We start from the raw sequence: 18,628 nt of genomic DNA, 5'->3' as shown, positions 1-18,628 counted from the left end.
ACTGTGAAAGAAGGTTGGGTTCAGAAGAGGGGAGAATATATAAAAAACTGGAGGCCAAGATACTTCCTTTTGAAGACAGATGGCTCATTCATAGGATATAAAGAGAAACCCCAAGATGTGGATTTACCTTATCCCCTCAACAACTTTTCAGTAGCAAAATGCCAGTTAATGAAAACAGAACGATCAAAGCCAAACACATTTATTATCAGATGTCTCCAGTGGACCACCGTTAATAGAGAGAACATTTCATGTAGACACTCCAGAGGAAAGGGAAGAATGGACAGAAGCTATCCAGGCTATAGCAGACAGACTCCAGAGGCAAGAAGAGGAGAAAATGAATTGTAGTCCAACTTCACAAATTGATAATATAGGTGAGGAAGAGATGGATGCTTCTACAACCCATCATAAAAGAAAGGTAGAAAAGAACATCTTACTCCCCTCCTCAGCACAACATTTATGTGTGTGGAAGAAATATGTTAACAACTGCCATTTGCAAAAACTGTTAGCCAATTATCTTATGATATGCTATTATATTGGTGTGGCTGGTTTTTAATCAGGTGAATCTTAAACCTGTCATTGTTTAAAACCAAATAATTGAAACATCACTTTATTTCAGTGTTTCAGCAATTAGCACTGAATGTTGAAAGGGCTTGTTAAGAAGTTGTGATTGCTGTGCCGTCATACTACTTTATAATTTGCATTTTTCCCTTATTGTTTTAATATTATTTTAGAAACTTGGAAATAAAGTGTTTTCCCTAATGATATGGTCCTTTTCTATTTACCATTCTATGTTCTCCTGAAAGCAGAAGCTGAAATGGCTCTGGTGTACTTCATGCTTGGTGCCCCAGCCTCACTAATGTCAGCAGGAAAGCCAACAATCTTGGAAGTTATAGCTTTTTATTTTAGTAGCTGCTTCTGAGCCAATGAGGGAAACAGATTTTTTCTTCCCTCAGTGCTCCAGAATAATAAGCGCCAATTTATATATTTATGAGAATTGTAAATTATGTTTTTCATTGCTACAGAAAATTGAAAAGCAACTCCCTATTGAAAAAGTGGTATTTTAAGATTAACAGTACAAGTATTCAAAATAGATGAACATGCCATACTTAATGTTAGAATATATTTGTTATAATAGATTTTAAATTAATCTTCAGGTAGGAAAATGCTAATTCTTAAGGTAATTATCCATGTAATTTGGTATTAGTACAGTGATTATGAACTCTTTGGAGTTAGACTGCCTGAGTTCAAATCCTCTTTTTCCTATGTGCTAACCATGTGAACTTGGTGAGCTTTACAGTTACAACTTCGATTTAGTTAATCATCTTTTCCTTACCTGTAATTTCTATTCTAATTAGAATAATATTCTATACTTGATCTTGGCCAATTTCTGAGAACCCTGTATGTCTTCCTTGAAGACTAATCCTCTATTTGTTAGTTGAGTTGTATCCCTCTTTTCTTTTGAGTCACCTTAACCACGCTCTGCCCTTGTTCCTCAGTTACTGCAAAGAGAAAAACACAATCTAGCTTTACCCACCTTCTCAGAGAGAAAAAAGCTTCTTTTGCTCATGTATGTGCACATGTACGAAATTAATTTGAAATTTGACTGCGCTCATAAATTTAACGTCATATCCTGATTATTCTCACCCTTTGAGTAATAAACTACCTCGTTCAGTAAAAATATATATATATACATACATATATCACTTTGAAAATTCTCCATAGCCCAAAGTAAACCGAGGCCAAACATGAAATTTTAGTCAGCCAGGAGAAAGGCTGGATACCCTTAACAGAAGAATGTAGTCTAGCCTGGAACTTCACAGATGTCCCACATCACAACATACCTCTCTGCAGTGTCTTAGTATCTTACTGGAGCAAAGGAACGACGGACCGCGCACTTGTCCCCTCAGGGCAAGTCAGCACAGGGAACAGGGAGTCTGCAGGCTCCGTACCCTTGACCAAGCTTAGGTGGGAAAAACACAAGCCTAGTGTGACAGGGAAAGAACGGGCATTTATTCAAAGTGTACTTATTGAGCATCTACGGTGTGCCAGCAAACCCTAGCTCTGGACTGTCTCTGACAGACCTGTCGGGGGGCTTTTGGCACTTCTCCTTCACAGAGCGCCGGTCCTGAAGGGGAGCAAACCAGTCCCGGGCTCGCCTACCTCCAAGGGCCGGACGGAGCCTGCAATAGCGACAGAGCGCTTCATAAAGAGCCAGGGGCACGAAGGCCGGCCGCCCCAAACGGACTCGCAAACCCCGGCCCGGGCCGAGCGAGCGGGCCCCGGGCAGCCGCCCACCGGCAGCCGCGCCACGCGGAGGCGGGTCCCCGCCCTCCGATGGGCCGCGCTTACCCGTCAGGCGAGTACTCGAGGTTGAAGACGGCCCCATGGGTGCGGGTGCTGAGGTACACCGAGTCCGCGGGATGGATGGAACCATAGAGGTTAGTCATGGTGCGGAAATTGTCTCGCGCCGGATCCACGAACAGCCCGCGGCCCAGGCTGCGCTCTCTCAGCCACCCGAACAGCCGGGCGCCAGGGCCGCCCAGGCGGGCGCTGAGGCAGTGCCGGCCCCGGCTCCCGGCCCTGCAGTCAGGCCCGGGCTGCCGGCGCGGCGGGGAGGGCGGTGACTGCTCTCCCTGGGCGGAAGCGGCTGAGGACTCTAGAGCTCCGGGCGGCCGGAGCTCCCCCGCGCGCCCAGCCTGGGGCTGCGAAGGGGCGCAGGGGCGGCGAGGGCTCCCGCAGGGCGACGGGGGAGGGGCTGCGTCAGCCCCCGGCTGTAGCGACGGAGGCGGAGAAGGGAGCGGCCCGGCAGCTCCCCCCTGTCTCGCATGGGGTGCCGGCTCCTCAGCCCCGGCTCCGGCCGCCCTGTCCCCTCCGGGACTACCGGGCCCGAAGGGAAACATGGCCAACGCCCCGACCCCCGGCTCTTGGCTGCTGCCCCGCCCGCCGACACCTCAGCGCTCCCGCCCCAGCCACCACTTCCGGCGTGCGGCGGCCTAACCCCACCGGCTGGGAAACCCGAGCCGTCTCTCGGCCATCATCCGCTGGGGACCAAGAAAGCGGGGACACCGCCCGACTGTGGGTACCGCTTCCCGGAGGGTTGGAGGTCTGGAGCGACTAGCTGCGTGGGCGCGCAACTGAGGATGCCCAGGGCCTGGGCTGCATGGAGTAACGTTAGCATCTGGGCACCGCTTGCGACATTGTCAGTATGTGGTTGTCAGTGACCAGACTGTGTCCTTGGGGATGACAGGGCCTGACTAGTCAGTCCAAGAGGCTGGGTATGATTATGTACTGTTTACATAATCATCTCTACACTGAGACCAGCGAAGGTAAGAAATGACCATATTATGGGCTGCTCACGCATAGTAAGTAGCATGGTGTACTGCCTACACAGCCTGAGAATCTAGGGACTCGGATTAACTTCTGCACTAAAAAGCCCTGGTTTGTACAGTGCCTGGAAAATGGGGCTTACTGGTGCGCTGGAGCTCTGCCCAACTCCCAGCTACTTGACCTACTAGGTCAAGACTTTATCAAGGCCAAAGCCTTCCTCTCTGCAGGAAGGAACATATATCCAGTCAGGAGTCACTGAAGGGAGCTGAAGACCTGAATCAATTCAACCTTACAAGCAATAGAGCCCACCGTCAGTCCTGCTTACCTCTGCCAAGCAGGGCATGGAGGGCATAACAGATGCAAGGCCCTTCACCACTGCTGTTGAAGATAAATACATAGGACTTGTTTGCAGAAAAAGATTAACGAACTGGTGTGCTTCTTGGGGAGGGAAGGAGAGTCTTCAATGAAGGGAAGCCTGAGGTATAAGAAGAGGTAGGTATAAGAACTGACAACCCTTCTAGGCCTTGATCAAGACCTGAGTTATAGAAAGCTCCCATTTGGTGACTGTTTAGGATAGTCTGAAAGACCTCAGAAGTAAAGGAATGAGATTCAGAGAGGGCTGAACATTCATCAGTTCCTCCCACCAGCAAAGTTAGTATTCAACTCTCCTGTCCATAAGCTGACTGAAAAATGGCAAGAAGCAAGTGTCCAGTGTTCAGAGAAGATCAAGGCAGCCATTACTCTGGAGATATTCCCCATGTTAGGGGTAGAGGTCTATTTTATAATTAACAAATAATGTCCCTTAGTGACCTACAACTTCTGGCTGCAGCAAATACTTAATAAAGGTCCTCTACTTGATTCCCGAGTTATGGCCAATGGCTAAAATTATTTTGGTGTATAAAACCTTGACTATGATATATTCACCAATGTTATTAACTTTCTCAATAAGTAAAATAAAACTCAATTTTTTTCCGTTTTTTTTTTTATGCCCCTGCCTCCTCCCCTCAAAAGTCAATTTTAAAAGGTTACATATTCCAAGGTATTTAAGATATAGTTCCAACAGAAAAACACAAGCTCTGCAACAAGAGTTGTGCTGTCTCAAGATAACCAGGTTTCACCGTTCAGGCAATTCAAAATTAACTCACTATCGCCCTCAAACTGATTAAGAACTATTCCCTGGCAATTTAGAGAATCTAAAGAAGTCAAATGGAAACAAAAACATTTTGTAGGTTTGCATGTACCTCTATCAGATAGATAATGAAAATGACTCCTGAAAAGTTAAGACAGCCACACACTTAAGGCAGTGGTGGTTGTAACATGCAGAACGAGTCGCTTAGTAATGTCAGGGTCGGTTTTTTCTTACACTTCTGCTTAAAATATGAGCACCCTCTTGTTCCAAATAATTTTTACTAAAACCTAAAATAAGGATAAACTACATAAGGACTAAAATTCTATTGAGATGACCATGATTTAAACAAAAATCACTGGAGGTTAATGGAGAAGGCACTAAAGATAGAACAACTTGGTGCCTGCTTCTATTTACCCACTGCCTTTCAGAGCCTTTATATACCACCATGTTAACACAGAATTGATTTCAAACCACAGTCCAAATAGACCAATTTCTATGTAACACTATTTTTAAAAGCTAAAATATGTTCAACTTCAATTGCTGAAATTCACAGATATCAGTTCATCAGAAATGCCTAAAGCATCCTCTGAACTCCTTTGTCCCTGATGCTCCTTTCAGATCACAACAAAAGTAAAAAAGTAAAAGGTTTCCCCGAGGCCCAGATATCACATGTCCCTTAGGATCTATCTCATCAAGCAGGCAGGGAACAAATTTATTTACTTTCTTCCCTATCCATTGACTAAACATTTAAAAAAATTACTTCCCGGCGGGCGGCGCGCGCGCCGCGAGTGAGTGGTTCAGCCCGGCCCCGGCTCACTGTGCTCGCCTCACGCCGGCCCGAGTTGGCGGCAGCGCTGGAGGTCCCGGGCCTGTGACCACAAAGAGGGAGCCGGGGGCCAGACGGGAGCGCGGCGGCGGCGGCGGCGGCGGCGGCGGCGGCGGCTGAGGTCCAGGCCAGGCCCCCTCCCCTCAGCCTCCCGCCCGCCCGCCTGCTCGCCTGCCCCGCCCCCGCCGGCGGGCGTCCCGCCCCTCCCCCCAACCGCCAGACTAGCCTGGTGCGGGGGCCGCGCGCGAAGACATGGGGGAGAAGTTGGAGCTGAGGCTGGAGTCGTCCGTGGGGGCCGAGCCCGCCGTCTACCCGTGGCCGCTGCCGGTCTACGTTCAAAGCAGGAAAGCCTTTTTCTACACCCATTTACTCCAGAAGAAAGTAGAACAGGGACCTTCAAAAGGTCGAAGATGACAGTGATGCAGAGACCTGTGGAGAAGAGAATGAAGAACAGGGAAACTATTCTAAAAGGAAGATAGTTTCTAACTGGGATCAATATCAAGATACTGAAAAAGAGGTCGATAATGAAAGTGGAGAATCACAGCGGGGGACAGATTTCAGTGTTCTCCTCAGCTCTGCAGATAAGAAAACTGAGTCACAAAGGAGTTCAATCATTTGCTCAAGCTAATGAGTGACAAAACTGAGATTCATACCCGGTCAGTCTGGGTTCACAATCTGTGCCCTTATGTCTATGCTGCGGATGCCATCAGAAGTCCAGGGACTACATTACTCTGCCCTCCCCATCTATGAGTTCAAGGTTTTTTCCATTCAACCAGGAGTGTTTAGGACATGGAGAATTTGAAGGTCTCCTGCTAACACTTCCGAATTGGAGGACATCACTGACAGAAATCCTTTTAACCAGGATGTTGAGAAAGAATGCTTTCCTCATTTGATTCTGATCCACATGGGAAAAGTGTCTGTCACCGAGGATGAAAATGGCACACAAGTACCTACTGCATTGCAAAAAAAAACCAAAAAACAACAGAGAGCTTTTAGTTTTATAAATAACAAAGGGAAGGAGGATTTTCTGCAACTGCTTTGACATGATAGTCCTGATTTTAAATACATGCCATTGCATGAATAAAAAATTCAGTTCTCCCTGAGGTAGTATTCATGAGATATCTAAAACAGAGTCCTGAATTACATAGGTAACTCCTAAGAAAATAAACCTCCCTTTTTGCATATTTTATATATGCAAAAACTATATATGACCTAATTTTTTTAAATGAAGCCAATTCCTTAAGGTAATAGTTCTCAAAGTGTGGACCAGCAGCATAGCATCACCTGGGAACTTATGAGAAATGCAAATTCTCAGGCTTCACCCCAGAATCAGCAACTCTGGGGATGAGGCCCAGCAATCAGGAGTTTCACAAACCCATTAGGTGATCGTGATGCGTGCCCAAGTTTGAGAATCACCATCTCAAGGTAGTATTGCTTAAGCAAGTCAGTTACTCTATAAAAATGAAGTTTATACATAGCAAGTATATATAGAACAAATCTGTTATCAAGTTGTTTAAACAACTTTCAAGTTGCTAAAAAAATTAAGTTGTAATAAAGTTATATAGGTAAATACCGTTGTTATAAAAACACGAGGTGATATATAAAAAAAAAAAAAAAAAAAAATTACTTCCCAACTGGTGTCTTATAATGCAATGTTCTGGAAATGTAAACACTGGCCTTTCTGTTCAGGCTTTTATACTTTGGGAGCAGCAGGTTCACTCCTGATGTCTTTGACATCATTGGTTCTGCCCATCAAATAGAATTCTTTGTTGGGAACAAGATTGACAAAATGAGCAAGGCAGTTGGACATGGCATAAAAAGCTGAAATTGCAGCTATATCCCAGGCATCTTCTTGGTTGAAGCCATGCACCTTGAGCTTTTTGAAATGGTCATCTGTTATGTCATCAGCTCGGGAAATAGCAAGTGCAAATTCCAGCATTGCCTTTTCCCAGGCAGGGAGGTCAGACTTTCTCCAGTTCACACAGACCTGCAAGAAAACACACAGTTAGAAGCAGAATCTCTGTCCATCACAATACAGCCAATAAAACACAAGGCCTAACAGAATAAGCATTAATGAAAACACCCAAGATTAGAGTACAGAGGCAAAGTCAGGCCAAAATAAACTTTCCAGACAGGTAAGTATCTTGGTCAAGTTTAATATAATGCAAACCTGGAACTCTAGCTCTGCCGGGAAATCTTCTTTGCTCACTCCAACTACTTCTTTCTCCTCTAAACACCCATTGCATCAAAAACCTCAGAAACAAGACTCAGAGACTCTTAATACATAAGCACCCCCAATTAACAACCTTTTTGTATGAGAAAAGTGAAGCTTAGATAATTATCCCTTTGTCCCCACTTAATCCTAAACAAGACACAATATTTGCAAAATTAATAGCTGATACTTAAGCAATGAATATGTGCTAAGCATGTACTCAATGCTTCATATTCACTATCTCATGTAATTCTTATAAAAATCCTAGGAAGCAATGCTTTTTATCACTCCCCATTTTATTGGCAAAGAAACTGAAGCTCAGAGAGGTCACACACTTCCCCAAGGTCACACAGCTAGAGAGTGACAGAGCTGGGATATGAGTCCAAGTGTATTTGATTCCAGTGACTATACTAATAATCATTACCCTTGCTGAAGCAAAATACTGGAAACCATTAACCACCTAAAAATAGGAAGAATAGTTCAGCAAACCACGGTGTGACAGTATATCCTATGGTCATTAGGGAGACAATGCTTGAGAGATTGATCCTGGATGAGCAAAGGTCTGGCGCGTAGGCAGGAGGATCTCAGCAGGGAAAAGGGGATGATGCACCTATCTCGTTTAGCTTCTGGTTGGCAACAGAGGCCCTCAGGGAACAATTTTCAAGGTCTCCACTCAGGTGGGGTCAGGAGGAAAGGCTGGGGGATAGGAAGACTGAATCTGAAAGTCAAATTAAGAAAACACTCCCATTTACCATTACAACAAAAAGAATAAAAAATCTAGGAATAAACTTACCTAAGGAGACAAAAGACCTGTATGCAGAAAATTATAAGACACTGATGAAAGAAATTAAAGATGATACAAATAGATGGAGAGATATACCATGTTCTTGGATTGGAAGAATCAACATTGTGAAAATGACTCTACTATCCAAAGCAATCTACAGATTCAATGCAATCCCTATTAAACTACCATTGGCATTTTTCACAGAACTAGAACAAAAAATTTCACAATTTGTATGGAAACACAAAAGACCCCGAATAGCCAAAGCAATCTTGAGAACGAAAAACGGAGCTGGAGGAATCAGGCTCCCTGACTTCAGACTATACTACAAAGCTACAGTAATCAAGACAGTATGGTACTGGCACAAAAACAGAAATATAGATCAATGGAACAGGATAGAAAGCCCAGAGATAAACCCATGCACATGTGGTCACCTTATCTTTGATAAAGAAGGCAAGAATATACAGTGGAGAAAAGACAGCCTCTTCAATAAGTGGTGCTGGGAAAACTGGATAGGTACATGTAAAAGTATGAAATTAGGACACTCCCTAACACCATACACAAAAATAAACTCAAAATGGATTAAAGACCTAAATGTAAGGCCAGACACTATCAAACTCTTAGAGGAAAACATAGGCAGAACACTCTATGACATAAATCACAGCAAGATCCTTTTTGACCCACCTCCTAGAGAAATGGAAATAAAAACAAAAATAAACAAATGGGACCTAATGAAACTTAAAAGCTTTTGCACACAGCAAAGGAAACCATAAACAAGACGAAAAGACAACCCTCAGAATGGGAGAAAATATTCTCAAACAAAGCAACTGACAAAGGATTAATCTCCAAAATTTACAAGCAGCTCATGCAGCTCAATATCAAAAAAACAAACAACCCAATCCAAAAATGGGCAGAAGACCTAAATAGACATTTCTCCAAAGAAGATATACAGATTGCCAACAAACACATGAAAGAATGCTCAACATCATTAATCATTAGAGAAATGAAAATCAAAACTACAATGAGATATCATCTCACACCGGTCAGAATGGCCATCATCAAAAAATCTACAAACAATAAATGCTGGAGAGGGTGTGGAGAAAAGGGAACCCTCTTGCACTGTTGGTGGGAATGTAAATTGATACAGCCACTATGGAGGACAGTATGGAGGTTTCTTAAAAAACTAAAAATAGAACTACCATACGACCCAGCAATCCCACTACTGGGCATATACTCTGAGAAAACCATAATTCAAAAAGAGTCATGTACCAAAATGTTCATTGCAGCTCTATTTACAATAGCCAGGACATGGAAGCAACCTAAGTGTCCATCAACAGATGAATGGATAAAGAAGATGTGACACATATATACAATGGAATATTACTCAGCCATAAAAAGAAACGAAATTGAGTTATCTGTAGTGAGGTGGATGGACCTAGAGTCTGTCATACAGAGTGGAGTAAGTCAGAAAGAGAAAAACAAATACCGTACGCTAACACATATATATGGAATCTAAGAAAAAAGAAAAAAGGTCATGAAGAACCTAGGGGCAAGATGGGAATAAAGACACAGAGCTACTAGAGAATGGACTTGAGGATATGGGGAGGGGGAAGGGTAAGCTGTGACAAAGTGAGAGAGTGGCATGGACATATATACACTACCAAATGTAAAATAGATAGCTAGTGGGAAGCAGCCGCATAGCACAGGGAGATCAGTTCAGTGCTTTGTGACCACCTAGAGGGGCGGGATAGGGAGGGTGGGATAGGGAGGGTGGGAGGGAGGGAGATGCAAGAGGGAAGAGATATGGGAACATATGTCTATATATAACTGATTCACTTTGTTATAAAGCAGAAACTAACACACCATTGTAAAGCAATTATACTCCAATAAAGATGTTAAAAAAAAAGAAGCCACCGCAATGAGAAGCCTGCTCACCGCAACTAGAGGAAGCCTGGGCGCAGCAACGAAGACCCAACGCAGCCAAAAATAAATAGATAAATAAATAAATTTACAAAAAGAAAATCAGCATGCAGTTCATTTGTAATTTTTAGAATCCAGTGAACTAAAAAAATTTAAAGATTCATTCAAATACTACTTCCTTCAGGACCCCAATCTTGACTCCTACCTTCCTCCCACATAGAGGCAAACATTTCATCCTTTGTATTCTCAGGGCTGACACCCTAATCAGGTTGTTACAGACATCATAACACTTGGTATTTTCACGTGGTGACAGTGAACTCCCCCAGGGCATGGATGGTGATTCAGCTGAATTTCTGGCTCAGAGCAAAAGCTCAATTAGTCTTGTTGATAGAAAGTTACAGACTTCACCGGTCAACAAAGAAAAGGAACCAAGAGATACCACTTTTCCAACTTCTCAAGTAGCACAGATTTCTACAGAGGAAGTTTGGGGAAAGAGTCCAGAAGGCCGTGGTCCGGCCCAACCTCTCCGAAGGGCAATTCAGTCATTTCCCCGAGGGAAATACTGAGAAATGGTAAGGTGTATCCCAGAGGCAGTCGAGGGCAGCACCGCGCCTGCTGCACTGGCTCCAGGCCGTCAAGCCCCCCAAACAAGAAGCGGTCCTAATCCACCCGGGGGGATCTGCTGGGAAGACCCCACGCTCTGGCAGAAAGCAAGGCGCAGCCTCGACGCTGGAAGGCGCGCCGCCGACTGCACTGGCCCGGGCCTCATCTGCATTCCCCAGTCACAGCGGCCACTTTCACACCAAGAAAAGGCTGCACACGCCGTTCCGAAACGCGAACTTCTCAACCGCGGCCCAATCGGACCCCAACACCGCACCGGCGCGCTGCCTTAGTCCGGGTCCGCGGCTCGGAGCCGGTCTCCGCACACTTGCTTGCGGTCTTGGCTTCCAGCCACTTGCACGTGGACGGATCTCTGCATCCCCGGGCCTGCCCGCCACCCTGGCCTCGGCCATGTGCGCTCACTCACCATCGGCCGCACGACTCCAAGGCGGCAAAGCACTGACACGGCGGCACGCGGCGTGAAGGCCACGTGGCCTTCCCAAGTGCCCAGCACTCTGGGCCCGCCGCGTAAGGCACCGCCTGCGAGATGCTTTCAACCCAACCCCTCCAGGCCTGAGCTTCAGGGCTCAGGTGACTACTCTTCTCCAGGCCTCTGATTTCATCTGTGGACTTGGGAATGAGCCAGACGGATGCCCACGTGCCGCCCACACAGAAGAGCCCTTGATAGGCCTCCTCAGCCAGGTTTGGGCCGAGTTTCTGACAGAGACTCCTCTATTGACGTGGGGGTGCCTGAGGGACAATCCAGGGACCATTTCCTGACCTCTCACTCTGGCCCAGACCCGACGTCATTGAGTACCATACAGGCATGGCCTTGGGTCAGCCGCGATCAAGGTAGTCTTGGTCACCAAATACCTGCTGGATCCAGACCCTCTGGAACTGGGTTGGAGTGGGGAGGAGAGAAAAAGAATCTATGCCATCCCTTCTGCAAAGGTAACCGACCAAGAACAGCTCCTGCGATAATCTGACTGCAAAACAACAGTTACACTTCAGTTGGCCTCTATTATCTTATTCAGTTGGCTCAGCATCATCTTACAGAATTTCGAGGGTATGTTAGAGATCGTCTGTCTTAAACATCCTAAAAATCTAAAAATTAAGGTTGGAAGCAGATACCTCAGAGATGGGCAGAAGAAATGGAGGACAGCTAAAAGCCATCGGTCTGAGCCAAGCCCTTCCAGTCCCCAGGAGCTCCGACTCCTACTGGATTATCTGAGTGCTAATTGGAGGTGCCAGTTGACAGATGAAACTGTTATTTCAAGTGAGAACCCTGAAACTCAGAAGGGCAGACCTGACGTGCTATTGATTTGCAATTCAGCTGCTTCTCACATAGGCAACTAAAGCGTGCTCCAGGGACAGCAGCAGCAAGGATTTAACTGCAGTTACTGATTTTCCCAGGCCATGTAGGGGTAGCTCAATTATGTGGAAATATGCATGTAATATGTATATATTTGCGGGGGGGAAAAAAAAGCCTAGGGAGAAACGCACATCAAAATGTTAACATTCATTCATTCACCAGGTATTATCTATTTCGTGCCAGAACCTGCGCTACCAAGAATGAGAACTAGCTGACAGCCTAGCAAGGGAGACAAACGGGGCGGCAAGACTAACACGTTTCATTTTCTTTTGATTCTTCTCTGTGTCTTCCACAATGTGGATAGATACAAGTTTCCCACTGAAAAAGAAAATACTTTTCCTGGCAAAAGGTCAGCAGTCCTTCTGAGGCCGGAGTCAGAAGAGAGAGCCAACTACTGAAGGCCCTCTGCTACCTTCCCAAGGTTCCCACGGAAAGAAAAGTGGCGGCGTCTTGTATCCCACTGTGCGATCCGAGACACCGGAAGTGGGGGGCTCCGCGACTGACTCAAGCTGCGCGTTTCTCCTGCGGACCTGCGTACAGACTGCAAGACAGGCGGCCGGCTAGAGACACAATCATGGCCACCTTGAGGGAACCCGCCGGCCCAGAACTATCAGGCTTCACAAACAGCTTCAAGTCCCACAGGCCTGTGCTGCCGGAAACGGGAAGCCTGGGGCGGGCTGGCGATTGGACGCGGAGCCGGAAACCGGAAACTGTGTGGGGACGCCCGCTATGGCTGAGGCTGCGGCTGTGGTTGCGGAATCCCTGGCGGGCTACAGGGCTCGGGTGGCGCGTGCGGTGCTAGAGCAGGTGGTGCTCCCGGGTGAGGAGCTGCTATTGCCTGAACAGGAAGACGGAGAAGGCCCAGGAGGTGCAGGGGAGCGACCGCTGCGCCTGAACGCCGGGGCGCGCTCCCGGGGGCGCGTGGTGTGCGGCCCGGGCTTGCGGCGCTGCGGCGACCGGCTGCTGGTCACCAAGTGCGGCCGCCTCCGTCACAAGGAGCCCGGCAGTGGCAGCGGCGGTGGCGTTTACTGGGTGGACTCGCAGCAGAAGCGGGTGAGCTGGGACTCCGGAGGGGTTGTACGTCTGGGAGAGGGCTGGGAATACTCTTCGGATGAAGCACGGAAGGGGCCCTGGAGCCCTCCTCTGTTAAAGGCTAGTCAAGAGCCACCGTAGTCCTGTGCTTACCTCTGCATCTCCTTTAGAGGGACCGTGAACAGCTGGAACGTGGCCCGAGACGGGCGACCAGGAGAGAAAGGAGTCTGGGAATCTTGGCATGTTAAGGGGATAAGGGCTGTGAGACATGGTTATTGTCTTCAAAACCCCATAGGCCAGGGAGCAGCAGACTTGTCTTTCGGGGTCCCAAAGAGCCAGGCTTAATGAATAGATGTCACAGGGAGCTCAATTTCTCTTAGAATAAATAAGTACTTTCACATAGGAAAATATTGTCTGACAATGGAATGGCCTTCCTTGGTTGTAAGGACCCCCTGTGTCACTGGACTCATATGCAAACAGAAGCTAGGGAGTTTCTGATAAGAATACAGAAGAGGTAAGGGATAGTGACTTAAATGAACAGACTGTTAGAAGCTGGAAACCCGAGAGTTTATCATGTGATTGTTTTCCTTTTACTGAAAGTGACATAATCAGGTTTGTTGTTAAGATTTTTATTGATTTGTAAACATGGATTTCAAAATATTTTCTAAATATTTACAATGACAAACATAAAGTAACCATTAAGGACTTGGTGAAGATGTCTTAAAAATGATTGTCATTTGTGGTTGTGCTCTCATTCTGTTTTCTTTTGTAGTATGTCCCAGTGAAAGGAGACCATGTGATTGGCATAGTGACAGCTAAGTCTGGAGATATATTCAAAGTGGATGTTGGAGGGAGTGAGCCAGCTTCTTTGTCTTACTTGGCATTTGAAGGTGCAACTAAAAGAAACAGACCAAATGTGCAGGTAATGACAGGACCTTTGGTTTCAAAAGTAAGAGAAATATCCGTCCCCTAAACACTCAAATATCCAGAAGGCTACCGGAATGATCCTGTTTCCCTAGTTGTATAGGATGATCTCGGAGGATCTGTGTAATCACTCCAGGCTTCAAGAGTTCCTTCAGATGCTCCAGCTCTGGGACCAGAACCACATACTTATTTTACATTTGCTATGTTGTTGGATGTTTTCATCTCTGCTGAGTTGGAAGGTTATATGTGTTCTCTCTTTTTTTTGTTATGTCCATATACATAAGACAAGGAAGTAAGCCATAGGCTCAGAGAGGAAGAAGAGTGGCGGAAATTGCCATATCAGCCATCCATCTATCTTGGATGTGGGTCCCAGGACTGGCATTTCACAGCTTCAGTCACATCACTGTTTCCCAACAATCCCTTTTTGCAGCTGACAGAGGAGCAGTCTTGTTACCTCAAGTTTTCAGTTTGGGCTTTTCAGCTAGCATGGCCATACTCTTCCTGTCCATCCAAGCAAGCCAGAAATTTGGTGGTTTCTTTGCCCTTTCTCCCTCACCTCTCTTGTGTCTTTAGTTGCTTTATCTTAGTGATCCTTTTTTGAGCCTCTCTGATCTTCCACATCCACCCCTTTATTTCCACTTTGCAAGTTCAGGCCTTAGCTATCCCTTGATTGGATTTAGTCACTGACCTCCTTAGTAAAGCCTGCCTGTACACTTTTGCCCCTCCCTTTAAGAGCTGACAGCCTCACACACCCCTTTCTCAAAAAAAAAAAAAAAAAAAAAGTTCTTCAGAGTCTACATGTTTCATTGGCATTATGCTCCAGAGGTCTTCCCTCATCCGTAATTATATCCTCCATGTGGCACTGCCTGAACCACACCAAACTATTTAAGAGCACTACTGAATTCATAATTTCCTGCCCTTGTACCTTTGCTCATGCTGTTCCCTCTGCTTGGATTACTCTTTCCCCTTCTTAGCCTGTGGAATACATGCTTGTCTTTCAAGACCCAGGCTGAGCACCACCACCTCCATAAAAACATCCCTAATTTTCAGTCACTTTTCTTATTTACTAGATTCAGCCTTGAATGAAGTTTGTTTATATGTACATCCCTACTGCCCTCCGAAACCAAATGCTTCTAAAGGCAGAGAATGTTTTGTTCCTCTAGTTTCTTGGGGAACTAACAATACTAGGTACTTAACAGAACAAGTTTACTCTCCCATTTCCTTAGTTTTGTCATTTTGAAGTTCAACTCTTTGAGGTTTTTAAAGTAAAAATTTTTTAAAATTTATTTATTTATATTTATTTTTGGCTATGTTGGGTCTTCGTTGCTGCACACGGGCTTTCTCTAGTTGCGGCGAGCGGGGGCTACTCTTCATTGCGCTTTGCGGGCTTCTCATTGCGGTGGCTTCTCTTGTTGCGGAGCACGGGCTCTAGGCACGTGGGCTTCAATAGTTGTGGCGCAGGGGCTCTAGAGCGCAGGCTCAGTAGTTGTGGCTTGTAGGCTCTAGAGCGTAGGCTCAGTGGTTGTAGCACATGGGCTTAGTTGCTCCGCGGCATGTGGGATCTTCCTGGCCCAGGGCTCGAACCCATGTCCCCTGCATTGGCAGGAAGATTCTTAACCACTGTGCCACCAGGTAAGTCCTATTCTCTGGCTTTGAGATGGCTCCCAGTCTGGGGATTTTTCTGGTGGGGGAAGGGTGGGGGTACATGCGTTAATTTTACCTTCTTTTAAGGCACAACTCCAGAGTGACTGTGAGAATCCTGGAGCGTAGTCAGTCATTTAGCCACAGAACTGCAGGTGGCTGGCATTGCTGCATGTGGAAAAGAACCAACATCAACACCTATAGCATGGTTTGCTGAGAGGAAATGAACTGTTTTTTAATTATCATTGTAGGTTGGAGATCTCATCTATGGCCAGTTTGTGGTTGCTAATAAAGATATGGAACCAGAGATGGTCTGTATTGACAGCTGTGGACGAGCCTGTGGAATGGGTGTGATTGGACAGGATGGTCTGCTTTTTAAAGTGACTTTGGGCTTAATTAGAAGGTAAGTCCTGATGCCTTCTGGCTTGCCTGTTGTCTTTTGTATTATACCTTCTTAGAAAGCTGACTTATCTGTGGGATTCAGGTTCTTCATAACAATGGCTATAGCTCCTCAAAGTAAAAACCAGTATCCATTTTAGCACAGTAGTAAACTCATGCATTTAGTCCCATCCTCTCAATGTGAATACATCAAATTTGGATGTATTTGGCATTATAGTTTCTGTGTTGATATGGAGTCTGGATTTCTCTGCTGGAAGGTTGGTTGTTCCTTATAGCTGATATACTCAGACCAAATGTGAAAACTGGCCTTCCCCCACTTCTTAGTCACTTGTATACAGGTGCAATTTACTATTGTACAAAATCATCAAATTTCTCTTATAATGGAAGCCAAATGAAGCTAGGCTGACATGATCCTCAAGCTTATACAGACATTCACAGAAAGCTCCTGCTTTTCTGTCCTGGTAGATTTAATAGTTCCCAGAAGCAGATTCTCTTTGTTAAGTTTAGACCTTTACCTACCCAAAGCTATGCCCTATTAAAGGGCTTTACTCCTAGAGCCACTGAGGTTCAGAGCTATCTTGCATATCTCTTTGCTACTTATTCTGCAGATTTGCAGAATTAGTTCAAGACATTAAAGAAGTATGTTATTAACCAAGCAGCACCTTTGTGTTTTGAAAGAGTCAACACTCCTCTCCAAGTATTGAATTTAGTACCAAGGAATAACTTACATGGTCAGGAAAATAAGGTTAAAGTGTTCTCTTAGCACCATAGACAATAAAAAAGCTACAGTTTGAAAGTCCAGAATTAAGGTGTTCTGACAATGTGGAAGAAGAACTTGATACATTTTTTGTAAAGGTGACATAGGGAGTTTGATTTCTTTGTAGAGGATAGTCCACCGTTGTGACCTGTGGTAAGCTTCTTGGAAGATAGAGGGCAGCAAACGTTGTTATGTGGCTTGTTCTTGGGATGATGTTGGTGGAGCTCTGAATAACTGTGGAGAACTGCTCAGAAAAGGAGACTTCTAAAGGAAAGTCAGGTCACACCCTGCCACTTTATTAAGTTTCATTTTCTTTTTCTTCCTCACCAGGCTGCTAGCTCCAGACTGTGAAATCCTACAAGAAGTGGGAAAACTCTACCCACTGGAGATAGTATTTGGAATGAATGGAAGAATATGGGTTAAGGCAAAAACCATTCAGCAGACTTTGATTTTGGCAAACATTTTAGAAGCTTGTGAACACATGACAGCAGATCAAAGAAAACAAATCTTCTCCAGATTGGCAGAAAGTTGATCTATGTGGGCTTTTTTATGGGTCAGTTGAGCCAAGAGACTCTGGGTTTTCCTGGGGGGAATGTTTCTCAGGTGAACCTCTCCCCATTAAATCTTCAGAAGACAAGATGTCTTATTAATTAGAGTCCTAAATAAAATATTTTTATTAAAAAGTTACTGGCTGCCACTCATGTTCTTGTGGGTGAGACAAATCATTATAAAGTAATGATGTAGTTTTTTGTTTTTTACAATAAAGTTTACAGAAAGTTACTATTATGGTTTATTTGATGTTCACTCCCTTAGTTTTGCTAGAGTGCAGCTTCTATAATAAACTGGAAGTGAGCATTAAAATAACAGTTATTTTCTGATGATAGTAAAACATGTTCACCAAAGAAAATGTAAACTACATAGAAAATATAAAGCAAACAAAAACCACCTGTAATCCTGTTGTTTAATGGGTGAGTATGTAACAGCTAACAATTACCATGTGCTTACCACGTATCAAGTATTGTTCCAAAAGTGTTCTGCATGGATTAATTCATTTATTCTTAGTAACTGCAAAGACACTTAACCTCCCAGTTGAAGAAACTGAGGCACAGACTTTAACTTGGCCTACATTCTCAACTACTATTTATGAATGTATATTTTTCAAATTAGAACTACAGGATTATACTTTATATACTACTTTGTTACATACTTTGCTTCAAACAACATTTAATATATTTCTTTCACGATTGCTATTAAAAATTCAATAGTATAATATTTCATTTTCATGTTATAGGATATTTTGGACATGTCTAGTTTTTTGTTGTTCTGTAGATAATACAATGATTAGGATCTCTGATTCCAAGTCTAGCCAAATCTTAACTTTGTTAGGATCATTTCCAGGAAGCCAAACAAAAGACTACCTGCCTGGGTTTTGAAAAAATAGTAGAGGTTTGTGATGGAGTTGGAGAGGAAATTTGCATTTTAAGCAAAGCCTTTAAAGGTGAAAATGAAGCCTGACAGATGATCCAGGTCAGTGGTTCTGGGGTCAGAGACCTCCCTGAGAATATATATGATAAGAGTTACAGACCCTGAAGCCTATCTATAGGAGGTCCTATTGGATGACAGAGATTATAGAACTCATTCAATATGTTGATAAAGACCAAGCAGCATTATGTATTCCTAAAGATGTTTCCTGAAGACTGGGCCATTT

The 18,628-nt window shown here is 44.8% G+C and overlaps 2 protein-coding genes across 3 annotated transcripts in view; one reads left to right on the top strand and one right to left on the bottom strand.

The window, feature by feature from the left end:
- DCAF10 (DDB1 and CUL4 associated factor 10) overlaps positions 1-2,952 on the bottom strand; it is a 50,064-nt gene extending 47,112 nt beyond the window's left edge. For both annotated transcript variants that reach the window (XM_059925108.1, XM_059925107.1), the window contains exon 1: positions 2,350-2,952. In XM_059925108.1, the coding sequence (XP_059781091.1) occupies positions 2,350-2,900 (551 nt within the window). In that variant the 5' untranslated portion in view covers positions 2,901-2,952. The remainder of the gene's footprint in view (positions 1-2,349) is intronic.
- Positions 2,953-12,889: 9,937 nt separating this feature from the next.
- On the top strand, positions 12,890-17,607 carry EXOSC3 (exosome component 3). Its single transcript, XM_059925111.1, has 4 exons — positions 12,890-13,220; positions 13,972-14,121; positions 16,016-16,167; positions 17,251-17,607. Exons 1-4 carry the CDS (start codon positions 12,897-12,899, stop codon positions 17,450-17,452), a joined length of 828 nt encoding a protein of 275 aa, XP_059781094.1. The 5' UTR covers positions 12,890-12,896; the 3' UTR covers positions 17,453-17,607.
- The last annotated feature ends 1,021 nt before the right edge of the window (positions 17,608-18,628 follow it).

Source organism: Balaenoptera ricei, chromosome 6 (assembly GCF_028023285.1).
Source record: "Balaenoptera ricei isolate mBalRic1 chromosome 6, mBalRic1.hap2, whole genome shotgun sequence".
In the NCBI taxonomy this organism is placed as follows: domain Eukaryota; kingdom Metazoa; phylum Chordata; class Mammalia; order Artiodactyla; family Balaenopteridae; genus Balaenoptera; species Balaenoptera ricei.
The sequence above is the reverse complement of the archived record's forward strand: the minus strand, read 5'-3'. Positions and strand labels throughout refer to the sequence as shown.

What these genes read in the sequence shown, in the direction of transcription:
- EXOSC3 (XM_059925111.1), top strand. Translation starts at nt 12,897, where the DNA reads ATGGCTGAGGCTGCGGCTGTGGTTGCGGAATCCCTGGCGGGCTACAGG. An exon ending in TGGACTCGCAGCAGAAGCGG is followed by an intron (nt 13,221 to 13,971) that starts GTGAGCTGGGAC and finishes TTTCTTTTGTAG; the next exon opens with TATGTCCCAGTGAAAGGAGA. An exon ending in GAAACAGACCAAATGTGCAG is followed by an intron (nt 14,122 to 16,015) that starts GTAATGACAGGA and finishes TTATCATTGTAG; the next exon opens with GTTGGAGATCTCATCTATGG.